We start from the raw sequence: 18,102 nt of genomic DNA, 5'->3' as shown, positions 1-18,102 counted from the left end.
CACAGGTGTCCCTCCACTGTGACCTACATTACCACAGCTGATGCCACAACAAAGACACACCAAAATATTGGTGACTGTCTGCTGCTGCTTCACCAGACATCCAAAAAATGCAACACTATTGAGATAATATGAGAATATGAAACATGTAATGACAGAAATAGGAATATCAACAGGACCGATGAGGAACAATGGTACGGAGGAACATGTGGCCAGCCTCTGTCTGTGAGATGGATGCTGCATCTGAGAGAAAAGGAGTGGCAGTTTCGGACTCACGCAGCCTAAATGGAGCAACAGCGCCACCAGGTGGTACAACTAAATTTTTACATGGCTGCTGTATTTTGACGTGAGCATCATGTCATTGACTCATCCACCTATGTCTGTTTTGGACATTTCTTGTACTGCTTGATGACCTTTTCACAGATCAGTCTGATTTCTGCAGACTTTACTGTTAATGGTTGTATCAGATCACTTTAGTAAATCAACATATTAATCCCATTTGTCATGAATCCTTTAATGACAGTGATTGAAAAATATAATGTAATACTCAAAAAAAAAAAAAAAAAAGAAACAGACACCTTTGAAAACAAATGTGTGCAGAACATTTCTGATTAGTTGGAAGTGTGAATCTGAAGAGAATACACAGCTGAGAATTATAGACATGCAACACATTGTCAGAACACAAAAATCTGAAGAACAGCCAACATCTTTACCAAAGAAACATACAACTCAACGGTAAAAATCTGCACAATGTTTTGCATAATGTTATTGCACAGACATGCAATCCAAAGCACATAATACAATAATTAAGCATTTCTTTTAGTATAAATATTACATCTCTATGCTTACTTTTCCTAAGTTACATTACAGATGATGGAAAACAAAATGATAAAAGCATGGAGCAAGCTCACATTGCTTTTTGGTCTGATTGGCACTAAGCCTGCTGAACTATTTTGTTCCAAACATAGGCTGAAAGAGAAACAGTAAACCTTTAAGATTTATTTCCTCCTATTCATCTAAAAAAAAAAAAAAGAAAAAAAAAAAAAAGAGATGCTACTCTCAATTTCAAGCAGAATTCATTATCATGACTCAAACTGTTGAAAGTCTGTTTAATCAAATATGACTCCTCTTAACCACAACAATGAACAAACTCCCTCTACCAAAATAAGACAGATAGCCAGATCATTAAAGTGAAACATTTAAAGTGACAAAAAAGTAAAATAACCTGCAACATGTTCATTACTTTTAACAGTTCACACTGATGACAATGCGAGGGGCAAACAAATAATAATAATGTTATAATATTAGCTGGCTGTTTCATGTAACAAAAACATTTGGATAACATCATCACACTGCTGTGTGTTTTACAAGGCCATATATTTAGTGTTGGGAGTGAATCCAAAATGAAAAATGCTCTCAAGAATAAAGGCCAAGATTTTTTTTTTTCCCATTCTGAAGATTCACTTGCATAATAAAGATGAGAACGAAAGGAGGGCACAGGTAGAATTTAATTATCATCATTCAAAAATCACTTGCGAAGTATTTCATCTCAGAGTGACAAGCAGCATTACAGTTTATGGCTATTTTGCAGCCTGCAGTTAAGTCACAGCCCAACTGGAAATACGCTTGCAAAATTGTACGTGAATTAAATGGCAAAAAGAAAAAGGGAAAACAGCTCCTGTCGCCTGCTGTGATCAAACCTCCGACACTGACACTGTGTCACTTCCTTTATGCTTGAATGACTCTGTGTATAACTACTGTCAAATGCTCTCTTATTCCGAACTTAGTCCAAGAAAAAGCCAAGGCCTGAACCATTACCCTTACTAACAGCCTATCTGCACATATCTGCGGCCCATTGACAGAGCAGTCAGATTCTTATTGCCTTTGTCTTCCTGTTGTTTTTTTCAACTGGTTAACCAACAGGGTACGAACCCGTCAAAAAAAACCCTACTGACAATCATGACATGGTTGACGGTGAGAGTGGACAAAGAGTTAAAACACATTAAGCGTGGTTCATCTGCCGAGAACTAGCTTTAATGGCGGGACAAACTTTGTGGTGCAGAAGCTCTCAGTCCCAGTTCTCCCAGTCTTCATCCAGCTGGTAAAAAAAAAACAAGAAAGGGTGGTTGAACAAATGTCTCCAACAGTGTAACATTTAAACTTAGTGCCATAAAAAAACTCCTCTAACCTCTCCAGAAGCATCTATTTTTGAGAGGGCCAGTTGAACCTCTTCTTCTGTCATGTCCAGGTCAAAGTCTTTCTCCCAGTCCTCGCTCACGTCGGTGCTGGACCCTGGAGGGAAGTGACATTCATTAACTCCGAGTTTAAGCCTGTTCTGTGGAAAACTCACAATCTCCTCAATTAACTTAATCCTCTTTAGATTTAGACCCTGACAAAGACTGGAACAATACTGCACCTTTTTTGCCGTTGTTAGAGGGCGTTGACTTTCCGCTGTCAGAGTTGAGCTCAAACACTCTCAGGTCCTGTGGTCCCTCTTCCTTTGTGGCCTCTGGTTTCAAGGTGGGTGTTGGAGCTTCAACAGTGACCTGTGGCTGGGCTACAGTTTCCGTCGGAGACTCAGGAGGTGAATCATTATTTGCTGGCGTCTGTTCCTCTTGTGTCTTCTTTACATCTTCCAAGCTTGCTTCTGTTAATTTCTTGGCGAGCTCTATGGCAACAGGTTTTGGCCGGACTTCCACCTGCGTTGGCAGGCTGACGCTGTCGCTGCTTACAGAGAGGCGCTCCTCACTTGGAGAGGAGATGGGGCTTAGCAAAGTCGTTTCTGTGGGAGCTGTCGAGGTCGTGGGCTGCCGAGACAAACTGTGGTCCAATGGTCGTGTAACGTTGAGATGAGATGATGATGAGCTGGCACCGAGGAAGTCGTCTGACAGTAATAAAAATGAATTTCACAAAGGGGGTGTAAATGATAGGAGTAAGAGTATAGCTCATGATTAAGAGCTAAAAGCTGTTGAAAGCCTACCCTCTTCCTCCTCCTCCCAGCCCAGAGTCTCTGTGTGCGTACTCTGTTCTGCCCTCTGCTTTAGAGCAACTCTCCTGGCCTCCTCCTAGAAGACCACACAATCACATTTAATCATCTCTCCAGTAACAGCATTCCAATGATAACATCAGTTAAGTCTATCATTAAAAAAGTCTGAGGCATTCATCTTTTAAGACAGAAGGAAAAATCCTTCATCTCAACTCTGGCCATTTTCAACCCAAGCGGTAACACTTGTAATGACCAGCAGGTGGCACACAAGACAATGAATTGAACTATGAACATTTGCTGAGAATTTCAATGATCATCTGTGGTTGAGAAAAAAACTGAATAAAAATAGATAATGAACAGAAAACAACATGTTGTTTACCTGGTCCAGCTGGAAGACTTTGTAGAAATACCGCTGCCAGAATTCTGAATGGGCTACAGCTGCTGGCACCTGTGCAAAGACAGCTGTTCTTATCTGGTTTCTTATTTAACAAAAAAAAAGAAAATCCAACTAGAGACTGTACTTTGGAACACAAAAATATCTACTAAAGCAAGATGATACCATTTTGGTGTAAAGGGCTCGTATAGAGGGACTGTTGACCAAAAGCTCTGAGATTTCCCCTTTCTTGTCTTCCAAACTGAAGCCGGACAGCCAGTTGTCGAACTGCTCTGGAGGACCTGTGGACAAAATAAAAAATCAAAATGTTCACGAGGTCGATTACCCATCTCAAATGTTGGAATACTGCACTGTTTCCATAAACTGCACTGAAAAATAAATTAATTTCTGAGTAATACACAAAATAAAAGTTATTTAAAACTCTGACGACCATTTTGACAGATGTTCTCTATTAAACAACTGATGAACAACCATCATCGTAATCAACTTAGTCTAAATGTTTGACGAAGATCTGACATTTAATCAGTTTCATTGTATCACATCCTTCATGCTTCTTGTGAATATACACTTAAATTGTACATTTTTATTGATTTTGTACTGCTGCTTGGTCTTTAAATCTAGTCTAATTATGCAGTTATTTTCTCTTTCTTTCTTTATGATTATTAAGATTTATATGTGACTAACATTCAAACTGAAACCCACTATGATGCCAGTTTTCAGGTTGTTTTTTTTGTTTAAGACTTCCGATCAGCTGTGACCTAACACACATTTCATTAAACATACTAATGTAAAGTGTAAGCTTTCTACAAAAACATCCATGTATGTTTATCCTGTAAAATTAATTGACAATGTAGAGGAGATAACTAATTTAACAGATGAATCATTTTCTGTGCTTTTTAAACACAGATTCATTTTAGGTCATGTTTGTTTAAAGTTTCAATGTAGATGAACTGTCCCGATAACCTGACAGCAGTCTGAGTAGCACGACATCATGTTTTTATTGAAATAAATAAAAAATCTGAGAGTGAATCTACATATAGATTGAATGTACATAAGAAAATGCAATGAATGTAAATGCGAAAACAGAGATCGATACAGAACATCATATTGTAGCGTTATTGATTGCAAGTTTGGTAACAGGATGATATAAACCTGCCGGGTTGTAATACTAAGATGGATCTCATGATTTCTGACATATTCTATTCATTAATGTGCTTGTTTTTGTGCTGTAATAATGTCTGTATGAGCTACATGTCAGACAACAGGAAGACCAGAGACAAACACAGTTTTCTTACAAAAACTCAGTGATATAGTTAATAAAGATCTATTATTAACACCAGTGACCACAAAGGTTCATTCTCAATGAACTATTTCATAATGATAAAACACAGTGGTTAGCAGCAGTAGCAAGCAACCAGACACAGCTGATAAACAGAACAGTCAAATTGCATCTGCATTTGTAACTTTATAACATCATTCTATATTTATTCATTTTCAACAAATGGATGAGGCATACAGTAATATATTGTATCTGTGCTATGACATGTGATTACCTCCGCCAAGGAGGTTATGTTTTTGCCAGGGTTTGTTTGTTTGTTACCTCCGCCAAGGAGGTTATGTTTTTGCCAGGGTTTGTTTGTTTGTCTGTTTGTCTGTCCGTTAGTGTGCAACATAACTCAAAAAGTTATGGACAGATTTTGATGAAATTTTCAGGGTTTGTTGGAAATGGGATAAGGAAGAAATGATTAACTTTTGGGGGTGATCGGGGGTGGGGGGGCCCACGGGGGGGCCCACTGATCAGCCTTGGCGGAGGTCTGCGCTCTCCGAGTGCTTCTAGTTTGTTTGTTTGTTTGTTTGTCTGTCCATTAGTGTGCAACATAACTCAAAAAGTTATGGACAGATTTGGATGAAATTTTCAGGGTTTGTTGGAAATGGGATAAGGAAGAAATGATTAAATTTTGGTGGTGATCGGGGTGGAGGGGCCCACGGGGGGGGCCACTGATCAGCCTTGGCGGAGGTCTGCGCTCTCCGAGTGCTTCTAGTTCATACTTTGATGGAACACAAACATAGCACTTTCTGTGCTCAGTTCACAAAATCCATCAGCACTGCATACAAACAAAACTGTCTACTGAATTTTACCAATACTCCTATTTTTTTTTTTTTTAAAGGTTTTTACACTAATGTATTTGAGTCAGTAAAGCAGTCAGTGGTGCGGTAAAAAAGCCAGATTTTCAACAGCAGAACTGATATCTTTATAAATCACATTGGATTTCTTAACTCTCCTGTGCAGTGTTTCAACATTGTCTAAATTCTTTCTGTCTTCTTCATGTCTATGCAGGGGTTTTCCTGGTTCAAAATGAGGTGGCGGTGATACCATCCAGATTATGTGTATCTCACTGTCAACTGGCATTTACATTTTACAAGAAACAAAGTATAAGAGTTCTAATAAGCATATTATTGTAAATTATCTCGTAAAAACAATATGGCAAGTGGTATTCTACTTTTTTAAATAAAAAAAAAAAAGAGTACATAGTGTCTTAGTGTCATAGTATCTGTGTTTAAAAATGTATCTTGTTACCATTACAGTAACAACAGTAGCATTTGTTGGACATCTTGAAGAAAAGAGTTATTTATTTTTATGAACTGAAATCTGAGTTTGTTGGTTAGAGAACAAACGCCTCCATTAGGGGCTGGAGGTGCTGAAGCAGAAACTTTGACAGATGTAGCCATGTCTTCATCCTCTATACAGGACAAACCCTACTATTAGAACAAACAAATGTACATTGTAACACTGCAAAAATACAGACACTCTACTTGTCATGCACTGTCTTACCGTCAGGTTCATTACAGTATGTAGCAGGGTCAGCCTGCAGACTGTAGAGGCGCGCCTAAGGGAAAATAAAAGTTTAGCTGTGGTTATTTTTCTTCCACATGCAAATCATGTGCACTGTTTTACAGTCCTGCAGCCACATAAAACACAACAAAACTAAATTTGTTTTGAAACACATGATTACATGATTAACACATGATTCAACAGATCAGACAGAATGTTGTGGAATTTTTTCATCTATGCAGACTCAGCCCAGACATTTCAATATATCTATGTGCTTCTGTGAAACTTGTCACAATTTAACACTAAAGTCAATATTCCAGTGTATTTAAAACTTATGCCCACCTTAGAACTGTCATAGACCTCTGTGGTTCCTGCTGGTGTTGCCACCAATGTGATAACATCGCAATCAATTGTTTTATCAGGGGGTGGCGCAAGTGTGTCTGTGATCACACCTAAGAAACCAGAAAGGCTCTTTTTCACCTTCTCTGTGGTCTCCGAGGAGCCTTCCACCTGAAAGCAGTATGAGAACAGGTTTGTACTTAACAGCTGATATGTTTTCATATAAGAGGTGGGGTCTAGTAAGCACAACTTTAACCTACACAATTCACATAAAATCACTGAGAGGTACTGAGATATGAGTAATGATCAATGGGAAAGCTGACACTTACAGCAAGTTTGTTTCTGACAGCAGTGGCTGTTGCCACAATTGAGCAAGCTGTGTCATGCTGCACCACAGTGGAGAATTCTGTCAGATCTCGCTTTATGAATTCTAAGGCCTCAGAGGACTGCAAAGATAGAGGACAGAAATACAGATGAAACTTCAACTTTAAATTGTGACATAAACAGGAGCTCTTGTTCAGATAAGTGAAGCTACAACATTATGTATATTATGAAGTATTTATGAAAAGTTTACATAATGAGCTCAATTACTGCTACTGTCCAATATAGTTCACAGGCAACAGTACAAATTAATATAACACAGCAACCATTAAAGCCAGTCAAAAAACTAAAGAGAACCAACGTATGTATAAAGTACGTATGTATACAATATCAATACCAGTGACACTAAGTATGAACTTTTCAGGGTTTCGATGATATGCATGTCTTTTCTTGATGTGGATTACCTTTTCTTTGACGGCCTGGAAGCTCTGCTGAAGCCAGCCTCCCCACCAGCCTTCTCTATTGTCAAAAACACATGGGCATGAGATGCAGTAACAGTTTGAAACTAAACATGCAATGGAAAACACCAAAAAAGAAAACATATGTGTATGGCTAGTGCACTTTGAATGCCTTGCTCATTTAGAGAAGAGTCAGACAGAAACTTATCGAGTGTCAGCTGTTTTGCTCAGGTTGTTTTGCTAAGTCAAAACAGCCAAGCAAGCTAAACGTGTCAAGCTACCGTCAGCTATCCATTCAATGCACGTTTATCTGCTGCAACGGGCGATCCGTACGGTTGTCGAGACTGAATAAAACTGCCACACATTAAGACGAAGGATATATTTAAGCCTTCGTCTGAGACTTACTGATTTAGCGTTAAGTTGATTCACACCGAAGCTAAAAGTGGCTATGCTAACGCTAGCCATGCTATGTTTTGGTAAACAAATGCACTTCCTGAACTGATTCCGGGAGCTATAGAGTACTGCGTTTAGCCAAAATAACTACACAAAATCGGATTATACACATAACACTACAAGAATCACAGTGGTTTCATTAAATGAGTGCTGTTTCCAACGTTAAAATATCAAACTTAAACTAATTTGCGAGTTGACTCTCACCCTTCAGCCATCTTCAGACGATGACATCATCAGTATTTACTGAACTCCAACCCCGGATGAACGGCTTGGAAAAAATACGCACGATGCAATGTCACAGACTGCTGCAATACTAAGAAACACACTTCCACATGTACGAAGTAATACCAGTCTAAATCGCGAATGTATTAAAACTGTGTAAATATTACCAATGCTTTTGCGATATGTACGGTAGCTGCGAAGGACCAAAAATGCCAAAAGGTGGCGTTTAAAAGCTATCATTAAAATCTGTGGGAAAAAGCCTATATATTAGCTATCAAATCTACTCAAACACCAGCATAAACACATCAATTATTCCTCCATATTATTAGAATTAAACCTTAAAACTGCTTTGTATTTCCCCTTTGATAAAGATATCAACTATAGTCAAAACCAGTGTGATAATGTCAACACAGTCATAAATCATATATGAGTTTGTAGCTTTTCCAACTGAAAAAGCTGAGGAAAAACACAATAGAATTTAGTAAAGTTTCTGCTAATGGAACATCAGATTATGTTACAATTATATATTAACCCATTTACTCATTATTTTCAGTGCAGTGTGTCAAATATGACTTCTAGTGGGTAGCTTCTTTCCAGCTGTAAAGCAATGATTTAATATTTAACCTGTTTCTTAAATGAAACATTTCTAATCAATAAACTCTGTAAAATACCAACAAACCTATTCAGATGAGATACTTTGTTTGAGGTTTAGCAGTTACCATTTGAATCCTGAATCACTCCTCCTCATAGCACGTCTGTGGATGAGCATGTGGTCATATGTGCACGTCTTAATGCATATGCGTGTTGACCCCCGACAGCTGTGCTCTCTCCTCATCAGTATTCTGAGTGAATTGAGGCTTGGCTTTACTAAACAAAAAATGAAAAAGAACAGGCAACAAGCCTCTGGAAGTGTGTTGTCTCTTAATTGAAGATCCCCTTCATTCAGATGCTACACAATGTGCGCTTATGTCCTGCAATATGCCTCTTCTATCCAGCCCCTCAATCCTCTTAATTGGATCTTTCAGTCCCCTAATTAACTCTGTCAATGCCTGTTGTGTTGAGCCAACTTGGACCAGTACCCTGCTATTGATCATTATCTGAAGCAGTTAACTTATCCATCTGTCTACATGGCAATGATGTGATAGTGTCTGCATGACTTCAAGCACAATAAGAGGATGTGTAAAATCATCACAATATCCTCTCCACTACATAAGTTATCAAAGGCTTCATTACTTTTACTTAATTTTATTTGCAAATCATGCATGGTATGATTTTAGCTACAAATCTTTAGTGAATTGAATATGTGTTTGGATATATTCATTGTCATTTATACTGTCTGAGGTACAGTTTGAGGAGCAACATAGTTTGATTTTAGTATGTTTAACGTCTCATTTCATGGACTGTAGTTTTGCAGGAAAGAGAAGCTTGGCGTTGATACGCATTAGAGTACATTTGGGGTGCTAAAATGACCATGTTCTCTATCGTTGTGTTTAATTTTCAGAGTTAATTGTGCGCAACATTATGACTTAAACCACTGCTGCCACTACTGGTTAGTGTACGCTAAAGAGCACCATGATGACAGCAGTGTCCAAGCATAATGGCACACAGAGGACCTGCCCATATTGTATGATTTAAGAAGCATATCCATTACATACCACACACATTAGACCCACACACACATGCTCCAGACTGCTGATGCCACATCGTGGGTTAACACCATCTGGTGCTGATCAGGAAACACCAGCTTTGCACAAGTCAGTGTCTCTAATTATCTACCTAGACCAAAGGGAGGCCGATCCCCTCTAATCTCCACAATGTGTTCTGCTTCCCATTCCCACCTGTGCCCAAATAAAGGGGGGCCTTGTGGGAGGACCCAAGGTCTCTGTGTCAGGGGACCAGGGACCAGGTGACGCTGCAACGCCAGTCCCCACGACAGAAGCTCCACTGCTTGGTTTGGCTGGCAGCTGCCTCCCCCCACTGAGACATCCCACAGCTGACAATCCCCACTACTGACAGGGGCTCTTTACAGTGTCAATAGCCTCATATATTAGAGCTAACCGCCTTTGTGGTGAGCGAGGGTGTCAGGCCTTTTGGCCCGACAGCGCTTGTTACCATGATGAAATGTAGATTGAATGGAGGGGGTCTGTGTCCCAGGCACGAGAGCTTGGACTCCCCCGGCCTTTGTGTCCCACGCATGGCTATTGTTCGGACCTATTCAGGGCTCTCAGAAGGGGAATGAGGAGGTGTAGGAGGGACGTGGGTGAGAATGAGTTACATCTCTTCATTTCTCCCCTGGTCTGCAACTCATCTGTCAGCCGTGGGAGGATAAGCATGTATTTTACACGCTTGATTTGTTGCTAAGTGAAGGCCAGCCATTGTTGGTTTATTTGACTAAATTATGTTCATGGTAATCAATTTGCATTATAGCAGTGTTTGCAGTTTGGTTTAATAAGTGTCAAATAATCAGTTAACAAGTAGTTTTTTTTTTTTGTTTTGTTTTATTTTTTAGCAAAAATGCAGTCATTAAACATCTTGATTTGGAATGCATCATATGTGGGTTTTAAAGAAACTTTTTTCAACTGACTGCACTGCATCTTCTGCTTTAAATTTGCCTATAACCAGGCTCTTATTAGACAGTGACAAATGGTTGGCCTAGAGCTAAGGACATGGTTATGTCCCTTGCCTACGTCAGACAAAAGTGACGCGCCTTCCTGGCGCCTGTGTTGTCCTTTCATCTCCTACACCCCGTTGAGGTGAAGATGGATGGTCCCCTGGCTCAAGAACACCACATTCAGCTTCTGTGCTGGCACATTGTCTTGCCCTTCTGTCCCCTTTTAGCTCTTTAGAGGTTGATCACTACAAGTCTGGATAGTAATCAGTTACACCCTTTCCTATATATCTATTTTTGCACAGCCTCCTTGTCCATGTAGCCATATGGGTCTGATATTCATCCTGTGCATTGTTACTTTATTGAAATGGATAAAAACAATTATACCTGACGGAATAGTTATTTTTTGTTCCAAATACATGACCTCTTATCTGGACAACCACAATTTAAAAAAAAATATCTGTGAGAGATTTCTGAAAATTGCATAAATGATAATAATGTTTATCAAATAAGTAGACAAATGAAACAAGATGTATTATTATAAGAAAATTATTTAATTTAGGAAAATAGAAATTCTGCACATTAGGACAAACCAGTGTCATTTTTGGCAATGTTCAATCACCACAGATAAATTACAGTCTTTGTTATGCTGATAAATCCCGGGTGCATTTACAAAATTTCTGTATAAACAACAATAAAAACAGTGAAACAAGTGATAAAAATAGCAGCAGTTTGCATGACAGAAAATATATACAGTATACACAGGGTCTGGCACCAGCCATCATCTCATCAGTTCATTTGATAATTGTCTGTGAGCTGTTTGGATCAATACATTTATGCAAACAGCAGTGATCATTTTCACTTGTTCATAGACAGGCTGTGCAGTGTGGAGGTAGTGGTAGGCAAAGGCTGGCAGAGTGAACAAGGACAAGGCATGCCAGGAAAGTGCCTGTAGGAGCTGGTCAAGTGGAGGGGGTCCTTCAGAAGGCCCTGGACTGGAGGATGAAAACCCAGGAAGCTCGCTGATGGTGGAGAGTGTGGAGCTGGTGCTGCAGCAGAGGCCGGAGAAGGCGCGTGATGCTGCAGAGCAGAGGGTGTGCTCCCCACCAGAGAATGCAAAGACTGGGCCAAAGGATGTAATGAAAGATGGGTGGTGGGTGCTGCAGGGGTAATACTGGGATGTGCACCAGTGCGTCCCTGAACAGCTGCACTGCCTCCATATACATCTCCCACCAACTTCTTCATCTCCTCCAGGGAGCTGGAAAGCATGAGAATGTAATTGCGAGCCAGCAACAATGTGGATATTTTTGACAGCTTGCGTACGGATGGACCATGAGCATAAGGCATGACCTCTCTTAGGCCATCCATAGCTTGGTTTAAATCATGCATCCTTTTCCTCTCCCGGCTGTTAACTTTCAGTCGCAGGTCCTGCATCTCTTCCTTGCTGAGCTCAGACCTGGTCTTGGCCTTTCCACTTCCACTGCAGCATTCTGTCCTTCCCTGGCCAGCCTCACTGTTTGCTCTGTTTTCTTGACAGTATGTCTGGAACATCTTGTTGGAGAAGAAGCTCCCAGCAGAATCATCCACCACTAGGTCTGGAGATGAGGAGCGGCTGCAAGTGGAACCAGCATCAGAATCCATCTTGGTTTGCAGCAGATGAAAGTGCAGCACACAACAAAATATGGTCCAAAAATACTGGACTAAATGCTGGAGACTTGGGCTGATGAAGATCAAATTAAGCAGATCCTTCCTACTTTTCTATCTTTTCAACTGATTTCTTCCTGTAATATTGCCTTGACTCACTTCTAAGTTTGTGCTGAAGATCAGTCTGTCCACAGGAGTGAGGTTGTCTAAACTGTCACCCTCTGGGCCCACTGGGGTGTATTTATACTGCTGGTGCAACAAAGGAACAATAAGCTGCATAATGAGACACTTAGAGCTACAGCCAATTGCAGAAGCGATACACTTTCACCCCCCTGACACCTCCTTCCTGCAGCCCCCACCTCAACTTCCCACACCCACCACCCCTGATGAGCCCCCTACACATTAACCAAAACAGGAGTATGTTCACATGTTGTGTTAAGCTGTAGATCCAAGTGTTAAACAGGGCAGTATTCCACAGAGTTGTGCGTGTACACTGCAAATGCAAATGCAAAAAAAAAAAATTATCTAAAGTAAATTTCACTTTGTTATTTATACTTACTTTTATTTACACCTATAGTTAAAATATTTGACTTTTGTCCAGAAAATATTGTGCTGCAAACCTTTTTAGATTGAAAGCACACCTAAAAGGTTACTGTAAACATCCATGTGGGGCATAACAGAGATATACTCTGGTTAAACTGTGAATTTACACTATTAGAAGGCTTTTGCACTAAAAGTTAAGTAAAAGTAAGAGTGAGAACCTTTGACCCCTTTTATTGCCCTGTTCCATAACAGCAGATATATGATGCCTCCAAGGCCTTATTTACATATGGGATCCATGAGACACTTTGGGGAGTGCTATGAAGCACCGTATGTGGTTCTTAAGCAAGTTAAGAGCAGCGTTAATGGCAGACTAGGTACAATTCACTTCAGAGCTCAGGACAAAGGGGTCAGATAAATTTCACTTGGCTCCCCAAACAGTCTGTGAAATCACATCACTATCACTGGAAGGGGGTCTGAGAGAGGGGAGGAGGTAGTTAAAATGATACTACAGCGTGGGCATGGCATTGTCTTCTAATTCAACCGTAAAGATACATTACTTTTTAGGTTGGTTCAAAGTGATTGTTTTTCACATGTGCTTTCTATATTTATATTATTATTTTTATATTATATTTAAGATAACACAGAAATATAAAGCTGTATTGCATGAAACAACAGCATGTAGGTTTGTCAGTTTAAACATGGATAGAGATGAAATGTGAGTTCTGTCATTTTTTTGTTTTACATCTGTTAATGTTGTGTTTGGATCAGAGTGAGTTTTCTCTTTTTCAACATCACTCTCTGTGGTGTTCAGCGGGTGGATTTCTTCGTCTAGCTCAGGAATTTCCTGCCTAACTCTGCCAAGCAAAGCCTCCAGTGAGGCAGTGCTGGAGGGCCTGTAGTTTGGAAAATACAATAATACCCAGTTCATATGTTACCCCACCCGTGTAAGCAAAAGAGGCTTGCAAAAGCAATCAAATTCGTTTTGTAAACTCGGATGCGGCATTGATTCATGCCTGAAGGAAAATAATTGTACACCACTTTTATTCGGTTCAAATAGAAGAGGCGTCATGACTGGAATGTGTTTCCATCATCTGTAGCTCATAGAAGAAAGCTGTTTACTTTTCTCTTCTTGGTACACAGTAGGATGCCCTGGTTTATATTTACCCAATGCTGGTAGAAGCCGTGGGTGTCTTTGTGCTGCTTCATGATGCGACTCTAGAATCTAGTTGCTTATAGGAGTAGATATAAAGGCACCACTGAGTTGAATTACTTGTATATGTCTTTGTATTTTGGCGCAATAGACCGACATTGACAATCTTCAAACACTGCATCACTGCAGTGTTTGATTCACATTGGGCATCCCTATTGAACACACACAGACAAAACAGAAAGTTAGAAGTGGGAATCAAGAGGGCCCTTAGGACCCCCCACCACAGCTCCATCAGGGTGCCCTGCAGGGTGCTTCGGCTTAGCCAACATTCAGTGGTATTATAATTGGAGAACCTTGAGAGCCAACATGGACCATTTATTTGGAGCATATGGATTTTCCCATCATTGGGCTTAAAGCCAACATGGCTGCTGGACTCTTTCTCTTAATTGGGTCAGGTCCTAATTAACTATGTTGGACACAATGCTCCAGGTCTCATTCTTTTCTAGCATCTCAGACATTTTCTTGGCCAGTTCTGTTCCACGGTTTTCACTGCGTTCAAGTCATTATAGACGAAAATGATGAACAATCTTTCTTTAATAGCCTTAATAAATTAGTTAGAATTGGAGGAGATGATATGTCAATTGCATATTAAGTTAGATTAGTAAAATTGTTGCTTAAATTAAATTAATGAGATAGAAGCACATCAGTAGAAAAATAGCTCACAGTGGTAGTATATTAGTTTAAGTTGAATCAATACAAGTGCACCATCAGTGGGGTCTAGCTGAGTAAAATGAGTGTAATCAGTCCTTCTTCCACTCTACTGATGTATTCATGAGCCAGATAAATCCCGTTCTCCTGCCCTTTCTTATTCTTATTCATGTGTTTACAGAGGGAACAGGCCACACAGAGAGACACAAGGATTTCTGGGCTTTGAATTTTACAAATGAAAGCGTAGCCACCCTCCATGTTTCAACATAATCCTTCAATTTTTAACCCTGCATTAGAGTGTTTGACTTTCTTCTCCGATGTCACCTTTCAGGACCCTTCATCCAATTCAAGGGCTCTGCGACAGACTTTCGTAGGCTTTAGAGACCCCTTTCTGCAGCCTCATGGGGTGCGCTCTGCTGAAAGTGTTCAGGTGACCAGAAAATGAGGGCATTATCAGAGGCATATGCTTGTAGCGACAGAGGATCAGACTAGATTAGGGCCTATCGTTGCTCAATAAAGCGCTAAGCTGAAGTGCAAACCTGTGCTGTGTACCGTAAGGCTTCCTTCACTCCCCGTTGGTCATTGTTTAACAGGATCAGTGGCCAGATCTTCAGTACACACACAATGATCTTTAATCTGAGCATGTGGTTGAGAGCACACCCTATAGAGGTTATTCAGTAGCTTTTGTTTGCCACTGTTTTTTCATTGTATCTTGGATATGAGGGTTCTGAGATCTAGATCGCAGCAGGGAAAATAATCAGAGGGAGAAGGTATGAGGAATTGGTTTGGTTTGCCTCATCTGTGGATCTAAACATTTCCCTCTGAACACCGATGTCTGGAAAGGGAGATATAAAATTGTTTCACAAAGTGTCTGAACGGGCCGACAAGTGTTTCTGAGAACGAGAAGTGCTGCCCTTTGTTATCTCTCACCACTGGGACAAACTGCTCAGTGATTTATTCATTTACACAGCCTGAAACAATTGCATTATCTAGGTCGCAACAAAAAGACACAAAGGCACTATGAAAATCCCCTAGGATGTTTATGAGTCACTAAAGAGTCCAATAACTTTCCCCTTCATCTTTAAGCGGCCATGGAGGATTGCATGCTGTGGAGGGCTGCAGGGCGAGGGGAGTCAGGAGGGGGATCCGGGCCCAGGCCGAGATGCTGATTATGGGTAGAATAATAGAAGTCCAGGCCTTCTCCTCTGGAGCTGAATGGCTCTTGGTCAGCAGGCTGTCTTATACACTGGCCTGCTCCATGCTGCTAGAACTTCATAAATTACCCCACAATTACCCCGGGGGGACACTGAAGGAGGAACGACAGGCCAGAGGGGGAGAGAGTGAAAGGGGACAGAGCAGAACCAGTTGCCAAGCAGACCGCCATCGATAGGTATAGTGTCCAGGTCCAGATGTTGGCCTTCAGGTTACTGGACCCAAATTAAGGTGGCCTTCTGAGGATTGTCATCACAAAAAAACAGAAGGACTAACTCTTAAAGAGCTAATGCCCAAACTCTGCACTGTGACTGCATTCAGCCAAGTTAATATGAAGCAGCAAAAGTCAGTAGACCCAGAAATACTCTCTTATCGGGATGGTAACTGCAAATTCTGTTTCAGGCACCTGCAGTTTTATGCAGCTAGTTAAAAAGAAAACTTCTCACATGCCTGGAGCTAAGTGTACAGAAAAAAATCTATTTTATATATCTATTTCTGAGATTTGTGGCTCTGTATCCCATATGCTCAACTCTCTTGAAATATACAGATTTCACAGTTTATATAAGAACCATTTATTTAGAAAGTGTAGTTCCAAAGGCAGTGTTTATACCATATGAATAATCTTTATACACAGAGGTAGGCAAGTCTGGAGTTTCAGACTAAAACAGTCAAAGCATCACTAATAGCAAAAGCTCATGGATGGTCTGTTCACTTAGGTCAATGAAGTACATTTTCACTTACGTCTATGATGTATATTACAATATGACTCATGATTTTAGCGGAAATAGCCATTTTGTTTTTCACTGAAAAATATATTTAATGATGAAGATGATAAGATTTTTCCTTGGATCTGTACCAAAAATGGATGTTCCCTTATGTCTGGAGAATACAGTTGTAGGCCTGGGCATTGGAGTACATTTATAATGGCATGTGGTGACAGGTTTCACCTTTAACAAATAATTGCATCCCCTACAATTTGGCTATATTTTGATTTCAACAATATTTACATTAATTTTCAATCCTAATATATATATATATATATATATGTGTGTGTGTGTGTGTGTGTGTATATACATACATGTATATATATATATATATATATATATATATATATATATATATATATATATATATATATATATATATATATAGGGTGGGGAAGCAAAATTTACTATGAACATTTAGTTGTTTTTTCTCAGCAGGCACTACGTCAATTGTTTTAAAACCAAACATATATTGATGTCATAATCATACCTAACACTATTATCCATACCTTTTCAGAAACTTTTGCCCATATGAGTAATCAGGAAAGCAAACGTCAAAGAGTGTGTGATTTACTGAATGTACTCGTCACACCAAAGGAGATTTCAAAAATAGTTGGAGTGTCCATAAAGACTGTTTATAATGTAAAGAAGAGAACGACTATGAGCAAAACTATTACGAGAAAATCTGGAAGATACTATTAAAGAACGGGAGAAATTGTCACCCGAATATTTGAGGAACACTTGCGCAAGTTTCAGGAAGCGTGTGAAGGCAGTTATTGAGAAAGAAGGAGGACACATAGAATAAAAACATTTTCTATTATGTCAATTTTCTTGTGGCAAATAAATTCTCATGACTTTCAATAAACTAACTGGTCATACACTGTCTTTCAATCCCTGCCTCAAAATATTGTACATTTTGCTTCCCCACCGTGTGTGTGTATATATATATATATATATATATATATATATATATATATACACATACATACATACATACATACATACATACATATATATATATATATATATATATATATATATATATACATATATATATATATATATGTGTGTGTGTGTGTGTGTGTGTGTGTGTGTGTGTGTGTGTGTGTAGAGAGAGAGAGAAAGAAAAGTGGAAAAAAATATATTTTGGCTCAATTAGCACCATAAAGGTTTTTATTAGTGATGCTATCTTGCCTGTTTTCAGACTCAATAGGACACTGAAGCAGGATTTTAAAATTCCAAGCAAACTTAGACATAATGATAACTGATAATCAGACAAATAGTGATTTAAAGTGTTTGTTAGCCAGTTACAAATCATTAAAAAAAATCCCATCCACATCCCTGCAAGACTATCCAGATGCATACACTTTACACCCACACACACAAAGTGTATGTTCAGCATTGTGTTGGTCACACTTTTAAACAGTTGGCCACTCACTGGTGCATGGAAGTAGCTTTGTGTCTGTGATG

At 39.6% G+C, this 18,102-nt stretch overlaps 2 protein-coding genes across 2 annotated transcripts; both read right to left on the bottom strand.

Moving 5' to 3' along the window:
* Positions 1-490: 490 nt before the first annotated feature.
* On the bottom strand, positions 491-8,132 carry bsdc1 (BSD domain containing 1). The gene is made up of 11 exons (XM_030126973.1): positions 7,986-8,132; positions 7,335-7,389; positions 6,879-6,995; positions 6,553-6,720; positions 6,211-6,265; positions 3,543-3,658; positions 3,363-3,431; positions 2,978-3,062; positions 2,414-2,881; positions 2,186-2,289; positions 491-2,095 (listed from the first exon to the last, which is right to left on the bottom strand). The coding sequence occupies exons 1-11, from the start codon at positions 7,994-7,996 to the stop codon at positions 2,066-2,068; spliced, it is 1,278 nt and encodes a 425-aa protein (XP_029982833.1). The 5' UTR covers positions 7,997-8,132; the 3' UTR covers positions 491-2,065.
* Positions 8,133-11,144: 3,012 nt separating this feature from the next.
* On the bottom strand, positions 11,145-12,454 carry olig4 (oligodendrocyte transcription factor 4). The gene has a single exon (XM_030127140.1). The coding sequence runs from the start codon at positions 12,250-12,252 to the stop codon at positions 11,470-11,472; it is 783 nt and encodes a 260-aa protein (XP_029983000.1). The 5' UTR covers positions 12,253-12,454; the 3' UTR covers positions 11,145-11,469.
* Positions 12,455-18,102: the final 5,648 nt, after the last annotated feature.

Source organism: Sphaeramia orbicularis, chromosome 22 (genome assembly GCF_902148855.1).
Source record: "Sphaeramia orbicularis chromosome 22, fSphaOr1.1, whole genome shotgun sequence".
NCBI classification, from domain to species: Eukaryota; Metazoa; Chordata; class Actinopteri; order Kurtiformes; family Apogonidae; genus Sphaeramia; species Sphaeramia orbicularis.
Note: the sequence above shows the minus strand (reverse complement) of the source record. Positions and strands in the feature narration are given on the sequence as shown.